At 43.1% G+C, this 21441-nt stretch overlaps 1 protein-coding gene across 1 annotated transcript in view; it reads right to left on the reverse strand.

Moving 5' to 3' along the window:
* LOC147345629 (ATP-binding cassette sub-family A member 17-like) overlaps window positions 1-21441 on the reverse strand; it is a 107753-nt gene that overhangs the window by 54925 nt on the left and 31387 nt on the right. The window contains exons 9-13 of the mRNA XM_086376388.1: window positions 15636-15809; window positions 7798-7970; window positions 6695-6838; window positions 4635-4764; window positions 162-316 (exon numbers count right to left, since the gene is read on the reverse strand). Of these exons, the coding sequence (XP_086232514.1) occupies window positions 162-316; window positions 4635-4764; window positions 6695-6838; window positions 7798-7970; window positions 15636-15809 (776 nt within the window). The remainder of the gene's footprint in view (window positions 1-161; window positions 317-4634; window positions 4765-6694; window positions 6839-7797; window positions 7971-15635; window positions 15810-21441) is intronic.

Here is a 21441-nt window from a genome sequence, read left to right on the forward strand (position 1 = left end):
AGATCTTAAATGCCACACCCCTGCCTTTTCCTGAATGTTTAGGGAATAGTGTCCGTACAAGGTTTCAAGTTTCTCTGAGGTTGAGTCAGAAAGTTGCAAGTTATCTTACCATCCTTAAAAATGGATACAGAGGAAACCAAGTCTATCACCCACCGACTCACCTGAGCATAGAAATAAAGATGTTCCGCTACAGTCAAGTTATCATACAAGATATCATGCTGGGGGCACCAGCCCATGCTCTTCCGGATTTGAAGCATGTCTTTAGAAATTTCATATCCATTGATAAATACCTGTCCTCTTGAAGGTGTAATAAGTCCTAGAAGCAAGTGGAAGACATAATATCCTAAAGTCATTGTCATTCAGAGCCACAACAGTACAAAGGCTTACTGATGCCCTCTGCTTTGTCTGCTGCTCTTATACATACTATCCTGTTTCATGTCACAGTCAGCAGCAGCCAAGGAGTATATGTTCCATGACCGTGTACAAGGACATTTAGGGGTAGTAGAAACAGATGCAAAGAAATAGAGGAAAACAACAGAATGGGAAAGACTAGAGATCTCTTCAAGAAAATTAGAGATACCAAGGGAACAGTTCATGCAAAGATGGGCTCAATAAAGGACAGAAATGGTATGGACCTAACACAAGCAGAAGATACTAAGAAGAGGTGGCAAGAATACACAGAAGAACTGTACAAAAAAAATCTTCACGACCAAGATAATCACGATGGTGTGATCACTCACCTAGAGCCAGACATCCTGGAATGCAAAGTCAAGTAGGCCTTAGAAAGCATCACTATGAACAATGCCAGTGGAGGTGATGGAATTCCAGTTGGGCTATTTCAAATCCTGAAAGATGATGCTGTGAAAGTGCTGGACTCAATATGCCAGCAAATTTGGAAAACTCAGCAGTGGCCACAGGACGGGAAAAGGTCAGTTTTCATTCCAATCTCAAAGAAAGGCAATGCCAAAGAGTGCTCAAACTACCGCACAATTGCACTCATCTCACACGCTACTAAAGTAATGCTCTAAATTCTCCAAGCCAGGCTTCAGCAATACGTGAACCGTGAAATTCCTGATGTTCAAGCTGGTTTTAGAAAAGGCAGAGGAACCAGAGATCAAATTGCCAACATCTGCTGGATCATCAAAAAAGCAAGAGAGTTCCCGAAAAACATCTATTTCTGCTTTATTGACTATGCCAAAGCCTTTGACTGTGTGGATCACAATAAACTATGGAAAATTCTGAAAGAGATGGGAATACCAGACCACCTGACCTGCCTCTTGAGAAACCTGTATGTAGGTCAGGAAGCAACAGTTAGAACTGGACATGGAACAACAGGCTGTATATTGTCACCTGCTTATTTAACTTATATGCAGAGTACATCATGAGAAACGCTGGGCTGTAAGAAGCACAAGTGGAATCAAGATTGCCGGGAGAAATATCTATAACCTCAGATGTGCAGATGACACCACCCTTATGGCAGAAAGTGAAGAAGAACTAAAAAGCCTCTTGATGAAAGTAAAAGAGGAGAGTGAAAAAGTTGGCTTAAACCTCAACATTCAGAAAATTAAGATCATGGCATCTGGTCCCATCACTTCATGGGAAATAGATGGGAAAACAAGTGTCAGACTTTATTTTTTGGGGCTCCAAAATCACTGCAGATGGTGACTACAGCCATGAAATTAAAAGATGCTTACTCCTTGGAAGGAAAGTTATGACCAACCCAGATAGCATATTCAAAAGCAGAGACATTACTTTGCCAACAAAGGTCCGTCTAGTCAAGGCTACTGTTTTTCCAGTAGACATGTATGGATGTGAGAGCTGAACTGTGAAGAAAGCTGAGCACCGAAGAATTGATGCTTCTGAACTGTGGTGTTGGAGAAGACTCTTGAGAGTCCCTTGGACTGCAAGGAGATCCAGCCAGTCCACTGTAGAGGAGATCAGTCCTGGGTGTTCTTTGGAAGGAATGATGCTAAAGCTGAAACTCCAGTACTTTGGCCACCTCATGCGAAGAGTTGACTCATTGGAAAAGACCCTGATGCTGGAAGGGATTGGGGGCAGGAGGAGAAGGGGACGACAGAGGATGAGATGGCTGGATGGCATCACCAACTTGATGGACATGAGTTTGAGTGAACTCCGGGAGTTGGTGATGGACAGGGAGGCCTGGCGTGCTGCAATTCATGGGGTCGCAAAGAGTCAGACACGACTGAGTGACTGAATTGAACTGAAGGAGATAATAAAAAAAATCTGAATCTGGAAAACTGTAAGATACTGATGAAAGAGATTGAAGACAACACCAGTAGATGTAAAGATTTACTGTGCTCTTGGATTGGAAGAATTATTATTATTAAAATGATCAAACTACCAAGGCTACCCACAGATTCAACACAATGTGTATCAAATTACCAATGGCATTTTTTTTTCCACAGAACTGGAACAAAAAGATGATTTTAATTTGTATGAAAACACAAAAGAACCTGGATCTCCAAAACAATCTTGATAAAGAAGAATAGAATAGGAGGAATCATGCTTCCTGACTTCACACTATACTACAAAACTACAATAATCAAAACAGTATGATACTGGCATGAAAACAGACACATACATCAATGGAACAGGATAGAAAGCCAGAAACAAATCCATGCACTTATGGTCAATTAATCTATGAAGGGGGCAAGAATATACAATGCAGAAAAGACAGTCTCTTTTCCATGGGACATTTACATGTAAAAGAATAAAACTGGAACATTTTCTCACACCATATAGAAAAATAAACTCAAAATAAAACTAAATGTAAGACTGGCTACTCTCAAACTCCTAAAAGAAAACAGAAAATTCTTTAACATAAATCATAACAATACTTTTTTGGATCTGTCTTCTAAGGCAAGAAAAGCATAGACAAAAATAGACAAATGGGATCCAAAAGCTTTTGCACAGCAAAGAAAACCATAAACAAAACAAAAAAACAACCTACAGAATGGAAGAAAATATTTGCAAATGATGTATCGATGAGAGATTTATATTTCCAAAATATATAGATAACTTATACTGATTAATATAAAAAAACAATTCAATCAAGAAATGGGCAGAAAATCTAAATAAACATTTCTCCAAAGAAGACGTATAGATGGCCAACAGGCATATGAGAAGATGCTCAATATCGCTAATTATTAGAGAAATACAAAGCAAAACCACAACAAAGTATTACCTTACACAAGTCAAAATGGCCATCTTAACTTCAAAAAATTTACAAATTAGTAAATGCTAGTGAGGGTACGGAGAAAAGGGAATCCTTCTACACTGTTGGTGAGAATGTAAATTAGAGGAGCCACTATGAGAAACAATCTGGAGGCTCCTAAAAACTAAAAACAGGATTACTGTATGATCCAACAATCTCATTCCTGAGCGTATACCTGGAAAAGACAAAAACTCTAATTCAAAAAGATACATGTACCCCATGTTCAAAACAGCACTGTTCACAATAGTCAAGACATGGAAGCAACGTAAATGTCCGTCAACAAAAGAATGGATAAAGAAGGCTTTACTCAGACATGAAAAAAGAATGAAATAATACCGTTCATAGCAACATGGATGGACCTAAAGATACCATACTAAGTGGAGTAAGGCAGACAGTGCAAGACAAATGTCATGATATCACTTATATATGGAATCCAAAAAAAATGAATACAAACAAACTTATTTACAAAACAGAAACAGACTCACAGACATAGAAAACAAACTTATGGATACCCAAGTGGAAAGCGGGGGGATAAATTAGAAGTTTGGGATTAACATATATACATTACTATAGATAGATAAACTATATTTTAGCACAGGGAACTATATTCATTAATATCCTGTAATGAACTATTATGGAAAAGAATCTGAAAAAAGAATATATATGTGTGTGTGTCCCAATACCAAAGGCACCTCAGACCAAGCTTCACAATATTGCTGCTCTTCAATGTTTTCAGTGGAAGGTATGTCAGCAGTCTGTGAGGAGGGTTGTGGCAGCTGGACTCTGAGGAGCTCACAGCTCTCCAGACATCTGGTGTTCTGTATCCAAAACCAGTGGAGGAACTGGTCAGCTTTCAGAGCTCCTTGAGATTTGGAAATGTATCTTGCTGGTTTTATACAGAGCCTTACATGGGTTCACCCTTAAATAAATACATTTTTCTTGAATGAATGAGTTTTCAAATATCGCAGATATTATTTTAGTTGATGGGAAGAACTATTTAGGCATAAAAATTATTCTGAAACAGACAACTTTCAGCATAATTCACCAGGTATCACTCTAAAAGTACCCCTAGCAATCAAAAGTATGATTTGTTTGGATGAAATGTTTGGTTGAGGGATCAGTGGTGCCTCACTGTACTGGAAGGTTCTGCTTGGAAGGAAACATGCCCAGCAGTGTTCACAGTTTCCTGGAAGTGTTTGAAACTAAGTACCTCAGACTGACTGAAAAAGTCAGATATTCCCTCCTCCTGACACAGGGTAATGTGAATCACTAAATGGTAAAAAACAAACAACAAACAAAAATGTCAGGGAAATCTGATGACGGGAAATGGAGCCAGACAATCTTGATCTGGACCAAGGGTCTCTCCAGTGCGTCCTTGGGCGAGCTGGTCCACACGCACCTGTGAGGATGTTGCAGGTGGTGGTCTTGCCCGCTCCGTTGTGGCCTAGCAGAACCGTGATCTGGCCCTGGTATAGGTTCACCGTCAGGTCTTTGACTGCCACATGCTCATCCCTTCCCTTGTAGAACACCTGTTGAAGAGCCAAGTGTGACTGATAGCGTAACACATACACGCTGTGGCGTTTCTGAAGAGCCCATGACAGGCCGAGCACCCACACCAACTTCCCCTGAAAGTTCAACAGTGGGACACCAAGTGGAAATCCACAAAGGGAGCCCCTTCCTTCACAGTTTAGCTGCCTGGAGCTACTGACGACCAGCAAGGCTAGGGGGCTTTCCCTGGCCTCGGGAACCCGGTGGGAAAGCAGCAGGACCACGGAGGCCAGAGCTCAAGGACGAAGGGCCCGGAGCTGGAATGAGATCATCTCCCTGCATCTCGAACCTACCTTGCTCCTCAATGCCTGGCCAAACCCCTGATAAAAGGCACCCTGCCTCTTCTGTGGGTGGTGTTGTCCTAGGGAGAGAACCCCAGACAGACTGGCCTGTTTTCTAGATCAGATGTTTTCAGTATTTTAAACACCATTTATTTTTTTCTTATTATACAAGTAATCCATTTATAAGAGCATAAAGAATAAAATGAAATCACCCACAATGCCATTTGCAAAGATAACATCACATTTCAGTCTATGCCTTAGACAATTTCTGCCCTGTCAAACTGCATCAGGGCTGGATGTGGGGTCTGGAGTGCTGACACTATATTTGGGTGAGACTTGGGTGTCACTCCTCCCCACAATTTATCTACTGTGTTTGGGAGCAGGGTGCTGAGGAAAGGAAGCTGGCACACTTCCTTGCCCCCAACACCATTTGGTGTGATTATTATGAATCAAGTGTGACAGGCCTCTTCCCTGACTTTTCACTCTCCTTTCTGAAGTCGAGGTGGACACTTGGCAGAATTCTAGGCAAGAAGAAGAAGGGGTGATCTACTGAAGGGCAGAAAAGAAGGGAGGGAGGGAGGAAGGAAAAATTTTTCCCAAAAGAAAGCCCCTTGCTCTTATCTTTCCCTGTAGATGAGCTACAGCAGCCGTCTTGCAACCAGGGAATGACAAGCACACAGCAGGGAGCTACATGCTTCCACTGGTCCCGGGAAAATAAACGAAAGTCAGTGAGTAGAAAGAGCAAAGCGCTCTGGGACGGCTTTACTGAGCAGCCGACATCATGGCAGAACCATGTGCCTGCAGGCTGCCTGTTATGAGAAAAGAAAAAGAGAAATCCCTGCGTACTGAAGCCACAGTAAATCCAGTGAAGATGGAGTATTTCCAGCTTCTCCCACAGGGTGTGGAGGAGCTGGGATGATCCCCCGTGCCATGGATCCCCTGGACTAGGACGTGATCCACTTGATCTCATAGGTCAGGAAGGTGACACAAAGTGCTGAGCTAGTGCCTTGCCTCTGACCGTGTATCAGCCACATGGAAGGCACCATCTCTCTGCAGGCCCATCACGTCTGAGGAATGGACGACTCCTCTGGAGGACACAGAAGGTATAGAGCTTACCCCCAGGCATCCTGTCAGGGGAGCCCTTGGTCAACTCAGGACTCAGCAGACGCTGGACAGAGGATGAACCCTTCCACATTTGGAAGCCAGCAGTGACATCTGGTTTACCACTTGATTTGGTTGCATAAGAACACTGGTGGATCAAAGCTGACCATCAAATGACTGAGTTCTAGGGCGTCCCCAACAAGAGGTGCCTCGCATTTGTGAGACTGTTTCAAGAGAGATCATCTAGATCCTCCATCCAGTCATTTAACTTTATGACAGGAAACAGGACATTTTACGTAATACTTCTAATTTGGGGGATAATGTGACAGAGGGAATTAAAAATCTATCACAAGACCACTCCTTTGGGGTCAGCCTGCCCTCACTGCCTGTTTAATAAAGTTCTGCTTGTTTGAGATGTAAAAAAAAAAAAAAAGAAATCTATCACAAAATATATCTTGTAACTGTCAGAATGAAACAGAAACCTCTATACACTATTTCTCAAGTTCTCAGAAGATCTGAGAGCTGATACCTTGTATAGATGCTGGATTTCAATTCCTTTTATCAAATTGGTAGGCTCATCCTGAATGAACTTGTTTCCCAGAGCTTGCTGAGGATCCTCTAAGTCTTCCACAGGATTCCTAAGGGATGTAGGTTCTCTCCACCAGTAGGAGGGCTAGAGAGGAAGTAAACTCATTAATATGTTTAGGTGAACTAGCTTCTTCTTCTGGAAGAAAAATATTTTGGTAAATTAAATTCTCACACTTCCCTCCTCCCACCCCCATCCTCAGCCTCACCTGCCAGATTTCCTGGTATCGAACATTTGATGATGCCTGAAGGAGTCAAGAATTTGCTCACAGACTCACTACTAATAAACTGCATTTCAACCTACAACCCATGGTCCGGGGGATGGAGCTACAGAAGATGCCTCACGTGCACACTCCTGGTGCACAGGGGAAGCTGTTGGGACGGCCAGCAGCCTCCCTGTGGGCAAAGGTCTGGAGAAACGCTGGTGCTAACAATCCACGCACTTCTCCACAGACCAAGAAGGGCAAGCACAGTGGCCTTTGCCAAGGCCTGAAGTGAGGACCTGTGCAATTCAGATGGGATCAGACTGAATCTGCAAGAGGACCGAATCAGGCATAAAGCGTTCAACTTTGTAAGAAAAATGCAGTCATTGTAGAAGAGAAGAGATTCTGAGAACTTCATGGGGTCATCAACAAAAGCTGTGCCCTCGGGTCACAGAGGTCTCAAAGAGCGCCAGGGCCTTGCCACCAGTCCCAGAGAAAAGAGGCCAAGGAGTCCTGAGGGCTCTAGCTCGTTGGGGTGGTATTCTGTGGGGGAATGTAGGGCCTGCCACTCAAGGGGGCCCATGAGACAGCCGCCACACTCTTAAGGGGCGTCTGCACAGGGAATCAGCAGTGGGGCAAGAGTCAGAGAGACTGAGACTCATTAATCATGCTCCTTTGGCAACCATAAGTTGACAGGTTTGGGGTGAATCCAGATTGGAGAACCCCAACTTAGATTTCTTGGAGTTTGAAGGTGAAACCAATATCACCAAGAGGGATAGGAACATTGATGACAAGCTATAAAAATCCTGGTGTCAACCTATAAAACAGCAGCATCAGTACTCACCGTGAGAAAGAAGTACCAGGGCTTGGGTATACCATACTCTCCTGGGAAGATGGCCTCCACATACCAGGCCACCAAGCCGTATAAGACAGAGTCCAGCAGCAGCATCAGCAGCACCTGAGTGAAGTTAAACTCTCCTCCTATATGGCCCATGTTCCTCCACTGGACGCCTGTGCCTGTCAAAAGGGAGAACAGTCACCACAGCAGAGACAGAGAAAAGTTACCGGAGTTTTCCAATCAAACAGTGGAGACCAGGCCAATGAGAAGACTGGACTATTTGTCTCCGGAGTATTAAGAGACAAAAACAAGGCACAGGAAAGGAAAAGCTAACTGTTAGTTTCTCTTCTGAGATAAAACTCTTTTTTTTTTTTTTTCCTTTTGGCCACACCACACAGCTTGCAGGATCTTAGTCGCCTAACTAGGGATTGAACTAGGGCTCAGCAGAGAAAGTGTGGAGTCCTATCCACTAGGCCACCAGAGAATTCCCAATACAACATTTTTCTTATTGCCAGAATGGTCCCTTCCTACTCCTCCTGACCTGCTCCACTTGGGTTAATTCTTACTATGTAGGTCAGCACAGGTATCTCCTTCCCCAGCAAGCACACACCCTCTCCCTCTGGGATTACCTGCCTAACCCATGTGCATCTGGGTCCCCTGTGCAAGCTGTGAGCACTGCAGGCTCTACTCTGCACTGGAAATCTGCTCACCTACTGCCACCCCAGCTTGGGGCCAGGGACTGTCAGATTACCTCAGTTTCTCCAGTCTCTGGCCCAGGGCCTCACATGCAGCAGGTGCTTGGTACACATATGCTCCATGAAGAAAGGAAGGTGCTGAGAAAGGCCCTGGGACCGATTCCTGGGTGTGAATAAGGGCAGGTATCCTTTGTGATGCCAACGGTCTCATCAGAACGGAACTTGACTGTGCCTCTCACGTAAAGCACCCAAGATACCTGCACCTGCTGCCATACAGCAGGACTGAGGAGGTGGTAACTAACACCACCAGAGCAGGTAAATCAAGGACTGGTGAGCAGACGGACGGCTAGAATGGTGCTGACTAGTCACCTGGGGATGTTGTTCTGATTGTATGTCTGGGTGGGTCTTGGAGTCTGTGTTTCTGACAAGTTCTCCCAGGGCTCTGATGCTGCTGGTACACAGGCCACGCTGTGAGGACCAGTATCAGGAGACCTCTGAGGCCCTTCCTGAGATGACATTCCCTGACTTGTGTCTGCCTCTGTGCCAATCAAGAGCTGTGCCTCTAACTGTGGCTTACAGACAGGTCTCGCAACCCTCAGCTGCCATAAACAGTCAGTGCACTCAGTTCATGAAGGGCAGGTGCATCCTTGTTCAGTGCAAGTCCAGTGTCCCAAGGAAAGGAAGAGTTGAGGCTCCTTCCGCACCTCAGCACACATTTGATTACCACTTTATTTATCAGGAATATACATTTCAAGTACAAAAAATGGAGTTTAACAAGCAATTACAAAGGAACTACCCTTGTGCAGCTACCACCTAACTCAATCCAACCCCAAAACCCCAGATATACACACCCCCGTTACAACTTCACCGCCATCTTTGTTTGTAGGCAGCATCTAGTTGGGTTTTGCATTTTTATCTAAACAGTCTCTTTTCACTTGGTTTTCATATTTACTGTGATTATTGACTGTCTGGATTAAAATCTACCACTTTGCCAGCTCTTTTTTATTTGGTCCAAATTTTTGTTTCTTTTTTCCTCTTTTTCTTGCATTAATAGGAATTTTTATGATTCTATTTTAGTTCCACTATTATTATTTATACCTCTAAATTTTGTTTTTCAGTTTTGTTCCAGGGTGTAAAGGGACTTCCCTGATGGCTCAGATGTAAGGAATCCACCCGCAATGCAGGAAACCCAGGTTCAATCCCTGAGTTGGGAAGATTCCCTTGGAGAAGGGAATAGCTACTCACTCCAGTATTCTTGCTAGAGAATTCCATGGACAGAGAAGCCTGGAAGGCTAAATACAGTCCATGGGGTCACAAAGAGTAGGACATAACTGAGTGACTAACAACACACACAGGGTGTAAAATTATCTTTAGAGTCTATATTCAATATTATTTGAAGATACTTCATGTGCAGCGTGAGGAACTTACAAAAAGTTTCCAGTTTCCAGCACTTCCCTCCCACCCTTTGCTACTGTTGTCATATGTTTTACTGTCACACAAGTTATTAGCAATTACACTGCTCCCATTTTTGCTTTAGACAGTCACTTCTCTTTTCGAGCCAAAAAAACTCCATAAAAGACAAAATAAATTCTATTTTCCATTTTTAGTGTTCTTTATTTTTTTGTGTAGATCCAAGGCAATGGCACCCCACTCCAGTACTCTTGCCTGGCGAATCCCATGGACGGAGGAGCCTGGTGGGCCGCAGTCCATGGGGTCGCTGGGAGTCTGAGACGACTGAGAGACTTCACTTTCACTCTTCACTTTCATGCATTGGAGAGGGAAATGGAACCCACTCCAGTGTTCTTGCCTTGAGAATCCCAGGGACGGGGGAGCCTGGTGGGCTGCCGTCTATGGGGTCGCACAGGGTCAGATACAACTGAAGCAACTTAGCAGCAGCAGCAAGCTCCTGTCTGAATACTGTTTTTGCTCAAGGAACTCAACATTTCTTGGAATGTCTCCTAGCAATCAATTCTGCCACTTTTGTTTATTTGCAAGTCATCCCTGACTTTCTCCTGGATATAGAATTCTGGGTTGACAGGAGTTTTCTTCAGCACCTTAAACATGTCACTTTATTTCCTTCTAGCGTGTTTGTGTCTATTGGCTATTTGAATATGCTCTTTTTGTGAAGCACCTATTTTTGCCTATTTGCTTTTTTATACTACAAAGTACAATTTTTAATTGATTTCATGAATTCTTTAAATATGCTTTAAAAACAAGCATTTTGCAGGTTAAACGTGTTTCAAGTATCTTCTCCTACTCTGTAGCTTCTCTTTTCATTTTCCTTATGGTGTTCCTCAGTTTCAAGTCATTATTTATCAGTCTTTTCCTGACAGCTATTTTTGTGTCTTGTTTAAGAAATCTTTCCTACTTTAAGAACATGAACATACTCTCTTATATTATATCCAAAAAACTATAGTTTTTTGTCATTAGAAATGATTTCTGTGTATGGTGTGAATTCAAAGTCCAAGTTCAACTTTTTCCATAATGTTCTTCAGTTGCTCCAGGACTGTTCATTAAACCCTACTGTTCTGAAGCATTGTCTCTGATACCTAATAGTGCATTTGTCTGTCTCTTCTTTTCTGTTAGTCTATTTGTCAACTATAATTTTAATTACTATTGCTTTATGATAAATCACAAAATCTGGGAAAGCACGTTTTTCTTTCTTGTTCTTCCTCAAGAGTTCTTGGCTCTTCTTGGTTGTTTATACTCCCATGTAAATCTGAGAATCAGCTCACTGAGTTCTATTAAAAAACAAACTGCTGGAGTTTGGACTGGGTAGGAGTAAGATGTTACTTGTTCGCACAATTCATACAATTATGTTTGAGAGTGAGGTGCTGCTGAAAGGAGTTTGGCAAATTCCCCTGCCCCTACATCTCTTTGTCCTGACTGTCCTTCCCTGACTTCTCAGTCTCCTTTGCAGTAGAAGAGGCCATGTGACACAATTCCTCTCCCCACACCACTTCCTCTTGACTTAACCAAGCTTTTGATTATTCTATTTTCTATTAAGTTTGAAAGTTTTACACTGTTTCTAGCCCTTTGCTGGTGGGCTCAGTAATGAATTACCAGATCTACTCTGCTGCAAAGTCTAAAGTTAATCAACATCTTTACTCTCCTTCCAGAAAGTATTTATCCTCATTGACTTCTGACTTTATCTCTTCAAAAATCCTTTTATGTATTCTAATTCCATTTCTTAAAAAAAAAACCATAAAGACATTATCATCATTATTATTTTATATGATATACAGGGATTTCCCTGGTGGTCCAGTGGTTAGGACTCCATGTCCCAATGCAGGCAGGGGCATGGGTTCCATCCCCAGTCAGGGAACTAGATCCCACATGCCTCAACTAGACTCTGCATATCCAAAAAAAATTTTTAAGAGGTAATGCATTAATACAATGACATCTTTGTTTTGTTTCTCAATTGGTTCAGAAATTAAGGAGGAGGGAAAGGCATTATTTACTGGGCCTCTTAAAAATTAAAACGAATCTAGTAAATTAGTTTACTAATACAAAACTATGGTTTTTCTAGTAGTCATGCATGGATGTGAGCGTTGAACTATAAAGAAAGCTGACAGCTGAAGAATTGATGTTTTTGAACTGTGGTGTTGGAGAAGACTCTTGAGAGTCCCTTGGACTGCAAGGAGATTAAACCAGTCCATCCTAAAGGAAATCAGTCCTGAATATTCATTGGAAGGACTGATGGTGAAGCTGAAGCTCCAATACTTTGGCCACCTGATGCAAAGAACTGACTCATTGGAAAAGACCCTGATGCTGGGAAAGATTGAAGGCAGGAGGAGAAGGGGATGACAGATGATGACATGATTGGATGGCATCACTGACTCCATGGATATGGGTTTGGGTAGATTCCGGGAGTTGGTGATGGACAGGGAGGCCTGGCGTGCTGCAGTTCATGGGGTCGCAAAGAGTCAGACACAACTGAGCGACTGAACTAAACTGAACTGAAAAAAAAAAAAGAGGCCAAAATGTTTCTGCCATACAACCACAGGTCTGATTTATGTTGTATTAATATACAGTTGTTCCATGTCCAGTTCTAACTGTTGCTTCCTGACCTGCATATAGGTTTCTCAAGAGGCAGATCAGGTGGTCTGGTATTCCCATCTCTTTCAGAATTTTCCACAGTTTATTGTGATCCACACAGTCAAAGGCTTTGGCATAGTCAATATAGCAGAAATAGACGTTTTCTGGAACTCTCTTGCTTTTTCGATGATCCAGCAGATGTTGGCAATTTGGTCTCTGGTTCCTCTGCCTTTTCTAAAACCAGCTTGAACATGTGGAAGTTCACAGTTCATGTATTGCTGAAGCCTGGCTTGGAGAATATTGAGGATTACTTTACTAGCGTGTGAGAGGAGTGCAATTGTGCGGTACTTCTACCAGACCACCTGACCTGCCTCTTGAGAAACCTATATGCAGGTCAGGAAGCAACAGCTGGAACTGGACATGGAACAACAGACTGGTTCCAAATAGGAAAAGAAGTATATCAAGGCTGTATATTGTCACCCTGCTTATTTAACTTCTATGCAGAGTACATCATGAGAAACGCTGGACTGGAAGAAACACAAGCTGGAATCAAGATTGCTGGGAGAAATATCAATAACCTCAGATATGCAGATGACACCACCCTTATGGCAGAAAGTGAAGAAGAACTAAAGAGCCTCCTGATGAAAGTGAAAGAGGAGAGTGAAAAAGTTGGCTTAAAGCTCAACATTCAGAAAACTAAGATCATGGCATCTGGTCACTTCACTTCATGGGAAATAGATGGGGAAACAGTGTCAGACTTTATTTTTTGGGGCTCCAAAATCACTGCAGATGGTGATTGCAGCCATGAAATTAAAAGACGTTTGCTCTGTGGAAGGAAATTTATGACAAACCTAGATAGCATATTCAAAAGCAGAGACATTACTTTGCCAACAAAGGTCCATCTAGTGAAGGCTATTGTTTTTCCTGTGGTCATGCATGGATGTGAGAGTTGGACTGTGAAGAAAGCTGAGCGCCGAAGAATTGATGCTTTTGAACTGTGGTGTTGGAGAAGACTCTTGACAGTCCCTTGGACTGCAAGGAGATCCAGCCAGTCCACTGTAGAGGAGATCAGTCCTGGGTGTTCTTTGGAAGGAATGATGCTAAAGCTGAAACTCCAGTACTTTGGCCACCTTATGCGAAGACTTAACTCATTGGAAAAGACTCTGATGCTGGGAGGGATTGGGGGCAGGAGGAGAAGGGGACAACAGAGGATGAGATAGCTGGATGGCATCACTGACTCGATGGACGTGAGTTTGAGTGAACTCCGAGAGTTGGTGATAGACAGGGAGGCCTGGGGTGCTGCAATTCATGGGGTCGCAAAGAGTTGGACACGACTGAGCGACTGAACTGAACTGAATATACAGTGGTTCCTGCTTCAGGTTAGAACTGAAAGCCCTGCACTAGACTTACTGAGAAAATGTAGAGGAATTCCATTTATTCACTCAATATCAGGTCTGCCGTCTGATTTGAACAGATAGGTCAGATGACCAGGAAAACCTAATCCAGTGAAAGCATGAGGACTCTAAGAAATATTATCCTTGGATTTTTAACATTTCATCAATTACATTCTTAGAGAATCCTGTTTGTGGATTATATATGCATTTGCATTTCCTTCACCTGTAATGCAAGACAGCACTTGTGGGCTATCCCATGCCTTTCAGGAAAGAACACTGATCATAAATAATCAAGACAGTCTTAGCACAGGAACGAATTTAGCATAGGCCCAACCACTCACTCTGATTCCCTCAGCTTTAACAAATAGACCTCATTAAGCATCTACAGTCATTCAGTAATGTGGAAGGAATCAGATACACCATTTAAAATCTACTCTTTCCCCTGTAAGTATTTGTGATTTATGGGATCAACATTGCTTTGTTAAAGAAAATCACTCACCTTCAATAAATTATGGTCAACTTAACATCTTTTATTAAATTTTAAGTACCCTTAATCCATTTAGCAGAGAAGGCAATGGCAACCCACTCCAGTACTCTTGCCTGGAAAATCCCATGGACGGAGGAGCCTGGTAGGCTGCAGTCCCTGGGGTCGCGAAGAGTCCAACACAACTGAACAACTTCACTTTCACTTTTCGCTTTCATGCATTGGAGAAGGAAATGGCAACCCATTCCAGTGTTCTTGCCTGGAGAATCCCAGGGACGGGGGAACCTGGTGGGCTGCCGTCTATGGGGTCGCACAGAGTCAGACACGACTGAAGCGACTTAGCAGCAGCAGCAGCAGCAACCCATTTAGACCATCCAGCTTAACAAAGAAATCCATTGGTAGGTGATGCCTCTAACCTGGCCATTGGAGACTATCCCAGGGGCAGTAAAGAGACCTGCAAACTAGACCCAACTTCAACTCCTATCCCTGCTATCTGCTGCAAAACCAACTGTGTCACTTGGGATGTGGACTCTGGTGATAAAAACTAACACTGAGCAATGAAGCAACTTGCTGGAGTGCTCAGAGTGGATCATCCTAGCACCACTGAAATGTGAAACAGTTTCACTCAGTAAGTACTGAGACCCCACAGGGCGCAGCATCCTACATTTAGATTGATATGTTGGCTGCAATCTTCTGCAATGACTGTAGGTGTTGTGGAAACTCTTCAAACTTCAGAAACATGAGACAAATGAAAACTTGGCATTGTGCTTTCCACCCCAAAGTATGTAAGCTGTAAGGGAGCTAGGACACATCTGATGAAGGTCCCTTAGACTAGCTTGTTGTGAAAGAAGACCCACCTGGAGCCCAAGAGGATATAATATGGTATCTGCAACAGCACGACATCATCTGTGAAGTTCTGAGGGGTTATTTGAACTTCTAATCATAACTCTATGCATTTTAGATCCATACAATTATATAGGCATATAATTCCCTAAATCATCAGCATGCTTTAGTTTTTCCCCAAAACTACATTGCAATCTGCACAGTCTAAGCTTTATTCCATATTTCCTAAGTATTCCTTACAGTGCCTATCATCGATATAAGTATACTATAAATGCTCTGAACACTGAATAAAATGAACCAGTCATGTTTACTTGGAAATAAAGGTCAACTTTGCCTGTCAGGAAATGGCAAGATATTAAGGCAGTTTACCTTGAGAAAGGTATGGCTCACCTCTTGCTTCAAATGTGGAGATTAATCGGACTCCCAGTGCCATGGCAACGTTGGAGAGGAGGCAAAAGGCAATCTTTTGGAAGGAGCTCCTTTGGCTGTATGTGAACGCGACGTAGAGATAAGGGAGGTAGGTGAAGAAGAAGATGATGCCTCCTGAGGCAGTGGCAACATGAGCTGCAGATTCAGAAGGCAGAAATGAAAAGAGTTTCATCAATAATGCACACGCAGTCTTTTCAGAAATTTTGATAGAAACCTTTTATACTTGCACTTTCACTATCAAAAGACGAAGAGGATTTGTTGCACTTTAAAAAAATGAATACATCTTATGAAAATGCACAAGCATTTAACTGCCTAGAACTTCCTCTAATAGTGCATTAATAACATCTCCAACAGTAAAAACCGTCTTCTTCAAAGATGAAAGTGAAAGTCACTCAGTCATACCCTACTCTCTGCAACCCCATGAACTATGTATGTGCATCTCCAGGCCAGAACACTGGAGTGGGTAGCCCTTCCCTTTTCCAGGGGATCTTCCCAACCCAGGGATAGAACCCAGGTCTCCCGCATTGCAGGTGGATTCTTTACCAGCTGAGCCACAAGGGAAGCCCAAGAATATTGGAATGCGTAGCCTATCACTTCTCCAGGGGATCTTCCTGGCCTGGGAATCAAACTGGGGTCTCCTGCGTTGTAGGCAGATTCTTTACCAACTGAGCTATCAGGGAAGCCCAAAGATGAGTGGTAGATTAAACAGCATCGAGAGGAGATACCCCGCGAACAAGGCCAGGGGCGGCGGCCGGGAGGAGCTACCCCACGCCCGAGGCCAGGGGCGGCGGCCGAGAGGACCAACCCCACGTCTAAGAAGCAGTGGCTGCGTGGGTGCAGGAGGGCCTAGAGGAGCTATCCCACGTTGAAGGTCAGGAAGGGCGGTGGTGAGGAGATACCCCTCATCCAAGGTAAGGAGCAGCGGCTGCGCTTTGCTGGAGCAGCTGTGAAGAGATACCCCACGCCCAAGGTAAGAGCAACCCAAGTAAGATGGTAGGTGTTGCAAGAGGGCATCAGAGAGCAGACACACTGAAACCATACTCACAGAAAACTAGTCAATCTAATCACACTAGGACCACAGCCTTGTCTAACTCAATGAAACTAAGCCATGCCCGTAGGGCCACCCAAGATGGGCGGGTCATGGTGGAGACATCTGACAGAATGTGGTCCACTGGATAAGGGAACGGCAAACCACTTCAGTATTCTTGCCTTGAGAACCCCATGAACAGTATGAAAAGGCAAAATGATAGGATATTGAAAGAGGAACTCCCCAGGTCAGTAGGTGCCCAATATGCTACTGGAGATCAGTGGAGAAATAACTCCAGAAAAAATGAAGGGATGGAGCCAAAGCAAAAACAATACCCAGCTGTGGATGTGACTGGTGATAGAAGCAAGGTCCGATGCTGTAAAGAGCAATATTGCATAGGAACCTGGAATGTCAGATCCATGAATCAAGGCAAATTGGAAGTGGTCAAACAAGAGATGGCAAGAGTGAACGTCGACATTCTAGGAATCAGCGAACTAAAATGGACTGGAATGGGTGAATTTAACTTAGATGACCAATTATATCTACCACTGCGGGCAGGAATCCCTCAGAAGAAATGGAGTAGCCATCATGGTCAACAAAAGAGTCCGAAATGCAGTACTTGGATGCAATCTCAAAAATGACAGAAAGATCTCTGTTTGTTTCCAAGGCAAACCATTCAATATCACAGTAATCCAAGTCTATGCCCCAACCAGTAACGCTGAAGAAGCTGAAGTTGAATGGTTCTATGAAGACCTACAAGAACTTTTAGGACTAACACCCAAAAAAGATGTCCTTTTCATTATAGGGGACTGGAATGTAAAAGTAGGAAGTCAAGAAACACCTGGAGTAACAGGCAAATTTGGCCTTGGAATACGGAATGAAGCAGGGCAAAGACTAATAGAGTTTTGCCAAGAAAATGCAGTGGTCATAGCAAACATCCTCTTCCAACAACACAAGAGAGGACTCTATACGTGGACATCACCAGATGGTCAACACCGAAATCAGACTGATTATATTCTTTGCAGCCAAAGATGGAGAAGCTCTATACCGTCAACAAAAACAAAACCAGGATCAGACTGTGGCTCAGATCATGAACTCCCTATTACCAAATTCAGACTTAAATTGAAGAAAGTATGGAAAACCACTAGACCATTCAAGTATGACCTAAATCAAATCCCTTATGATTATACAGTGGAAGTGAGAAATAGATTTAAGGGACTAGATCTGATAGAGTGCCTGATGAACTATGGAATGAGGTTCGTGACAGTGTACAGGAGACAGGGATCAAGACCATCCCCATGGAAAAGAAATGCAAAAAAGCAAAATGGCTGTCTGGGGAGGCCTTACAAATAGCTGTGAAAAGAAGAGAAGCGAAAAGCAAAGGAGAAAAGGAAAGATATAAGCATCTGAATGCAGAGTTCCAAAGAATAGCAAGAAGAGATAAGAAAGCCTTCTTCAGCGATCAATGCAAAGAAACAGAAGAAAACAACAGAATGGGAAAGACTACAGATCTCTTCAAGAAAATTAAGAGATACCAAGGGAACGTTTCATGCAAAGATGCGCTCGATAAAGGACAGAAATGGTATGGACCTAATAGAAGCAGAAGATATTAAGAAGAGGTGGCAAGAATACACAGAAGAACTGTACAAAAAAGATCCTCATGACCCAGATAATCACGATGGTGTGATCACTCATCTAGAGCCAGACATTCTGGAATGTGAAGTCAAGTGGGCCTTAGAAAGCATCACTATGAACAAAGCTAGTGGAGGTGATGGAATTCCAGTTGAGCTATTTCAAATCCTGAAAGATGATGCTGTGAAAGTGCTGCACTCAATATGCCAGCAAATTTGGAAAACTCAGCAGTGGCCACAGGACTGGAAAAGGTCAGTTTTCATTCCAATCCCAAAGAAAGGCAATGCCAAAGAATGCTCAAACTACCGCACAATTGCACTCATCTCACATGCTGGTAAAGTAATGCTCTAAATTCTCCAAGTCAGGCTTCAGCAATACGTGAACCTTGAACTTCCAGATGTTCAAGCTGGTTTTAGCAAAGGCAGAAGAACCAGAGATCAAATTGCCAACATCCGCTGGATCATCGAAAAAGCAAGAGAGTTCCAGAGAAACATCTATTTCTGCTTTAGTGACTATGCCAAAGCCTTTGACTGTGTGGATCACAATAAACTGTGGAAAATTCTGAAAGAGATGGGAATACCAGACTACCTGACCTGCCCCTTGAGAAATCTGTATGCAGGTCAGGAAGCAACAGCTGGAACTGGACATGGAACAACAGACTGGTTCCAAATAGGAAAAGAAGTATATCAAGGCTGTATATTGTCACCCTGCTTATTTAACTTCTATGCAGAGTACATCATGAGAAACGCTGGACTGGAAGAAACACAAGCTGGAATCAAGATTGCTGGGAGAAATATCAATAACCTCAGATATGCAGATGACACCACCCTTATGGCAGAAAGTAAAGAGGAACTAAAAAGCCTCTTGATGAAAGTGAAAGTGGAGAATGAAAAAGTTGGCTTAAAGCTCAACATTCAGAAAACGAAGATCATGGCATCCGGTCCCATCACTTCATGGGAAATAGATGGGGAAACAGTGGAAACAGTGTCAGACTTTACTTTTTTGGGCTCCAAAATCACTGCAGATGGTGACTGCAGCCATGAAATTAAAAGACGCTTACTTCTTGGAAGGAAAGTTATGACCAACCTAGATAGCATATTCAAAAGCAGAGACATTACTTTGCCAACAAAGGTCCGTAGGCTATGGTTTTTCCTGTGGTCATGTATGGATGTGAGAGTTGGACTGTGAAGAAAGCTGAGCACCGAAGAATTGATGCTATTGAACTGTGGTGTTGGAGAAGACTCTTGAGAGTCCCTTGGACTGCAAGGAGATCCAACCAGTCCATTCTGAAGGAGATCAGCCCTGGGATTTCTTTGGAGGGAATGATGCTGAAGCTGAAACTCCAGTACTTTGGCCACCTGATGTGAAGAGTTGACTCATTGGAAAAGACTCTGATGCTGGGAGGGATTGGGAGCAGGAGGAGAAGGGGACGACAGAGGATGAGATGGCTGGATGGCATCACCAACTCGATGGACATGAGTTTGGGTGAACTCCAGGAGTTGGTGATGGACAGGGAGGCCTGGCATGCTGCAATTCATGGGGCTGCAAAGAGTCAGACACGACTGAGCGAGTGAACTGAACTGAACTGAAGCACAGTGGTTTCAGATTTGGAGATAAACCTATCAAATGGAAGTCTGGGAAAGGAATATAAAATAAAGGCAAACATTTGCATTCCAGGAAATTAAGAGAACAAGGATCGAAAATGTAAGGATTGCATACATAACATAAAGAACCACCATTAAGGCATCAGGCAGCCCTTCACTGAACCCGACCACATGAATGATGGCTAACTCTGGGTCTCCTCTAGCTTCTCTGAATTTGCTTCTTTTGTAAAGGCTGATAATAATTGCTAATATGTTATAAGTGCTATCATTTTCCAGAGAAATGGATATGGAATCTTTGGATCTGCTCAAAGTCAGGATAAACACTGAGATGCAAATGCAGTGCTCTGAGGCCAGAACAAGAGCTTCTGATATGTAACAAGTAAATCTAGTTGTTGATCTACTTGATATATAGTAGTGTGCATCTGTTAGTCCCATACTCCTAATTTATTCTCTCCCTTTTCCCTTTGCTAACAAGTTTGTTTTCTATGTCTGTGAGTCTGTTTCTGTTTTTTAAGTAAGTTCATTGGTATTTTTTCCAGATTCCACATGTAAGTAATATCATATGATATTTGCCTTGCTCTGTCTGACTTACTTCACTTAGTATGATAATCTCTAGGTCTATTCATGTTGCTACAAATGGCATTATTTCATCCTTTTTTATGGCTAATATTCCATTCTCTATACACCACATCTTATTTATTCACTCATCTGCTGTCAGACACTAATGTTGCTTTCATGTCTTGACCATTGCAAATAATGTTGCTATGAACATTGGGGGGCAAGTATCTTTTTGAATTACAGTTTTTCTCTTTTACAGATATATGACCAGGAGTGAGACTGCTGGATCATATGGTAATTTTTTAAAAACTTTTATTTATTTTTGGCTGCACTGGGTCTTCACTGCAGTGAGCAGGCGTTTCTCTAGTTGTGGGGAGCCAGGGCTACTCTCTAGCTGCGGCACACAGACTTCTTGTTGTGGGGGCTTCTCTAGTTGCAGAGTATGGGCTCTAAGGTGAGCTTCAGTAGCTGTGGTGCACAGGCTCGGCTGTCCCATGGCATGGTGGATCTTCCTGGGAAACTGGAAAGTCCAGGAAGATCTGAACCAGAGATCAAACCCATGTCCCCTGCATTGGCAGGAGGATTTTTATCCACTGCGCCACCAGGGAATTCCCCAAGGTCTCTTAAAACCTCTTTTTTTGTGTCGCCAGCTGCCAGGCCTGTGCTCCTTTAGTGTTTCTATCTGCACCTCTCTAGGTTGACCCATAACTCAATTCTCCTGCACTCTTTGGCATCAGTTCTTATTTTTGCCTTTCATGATTCATCTATTCTACCTATCATTTTAGAGGTAACACCCCTCCTGACAGAACCAAATTGCCAGGAGTTCCTCTTTTATTATGGCGTCTTACTATTGTTATGCCACAACTTCACAATCAGGACCTGGAAAATTATCTGCCCTGGATGTCTTACCCCTTCTTTCCTTCCAAACTGTGACTTATCATTTCCA

This window comes from Bos grunniens, chromosome 25, assembly GCF_055505025.1.
Source record: "Bos grunniens cultivar Pamir isolate PY7600 chromosome 25, Bosgru_T2T1.0, whole genome shotgun sequence".
In the NCBI taxonomy this organism is placed as follows: Eukaryota; Metazoa; Chordata; class Mammalia; order Artiodactyla; family Bovidae; genus Bos; species Bos grunniens.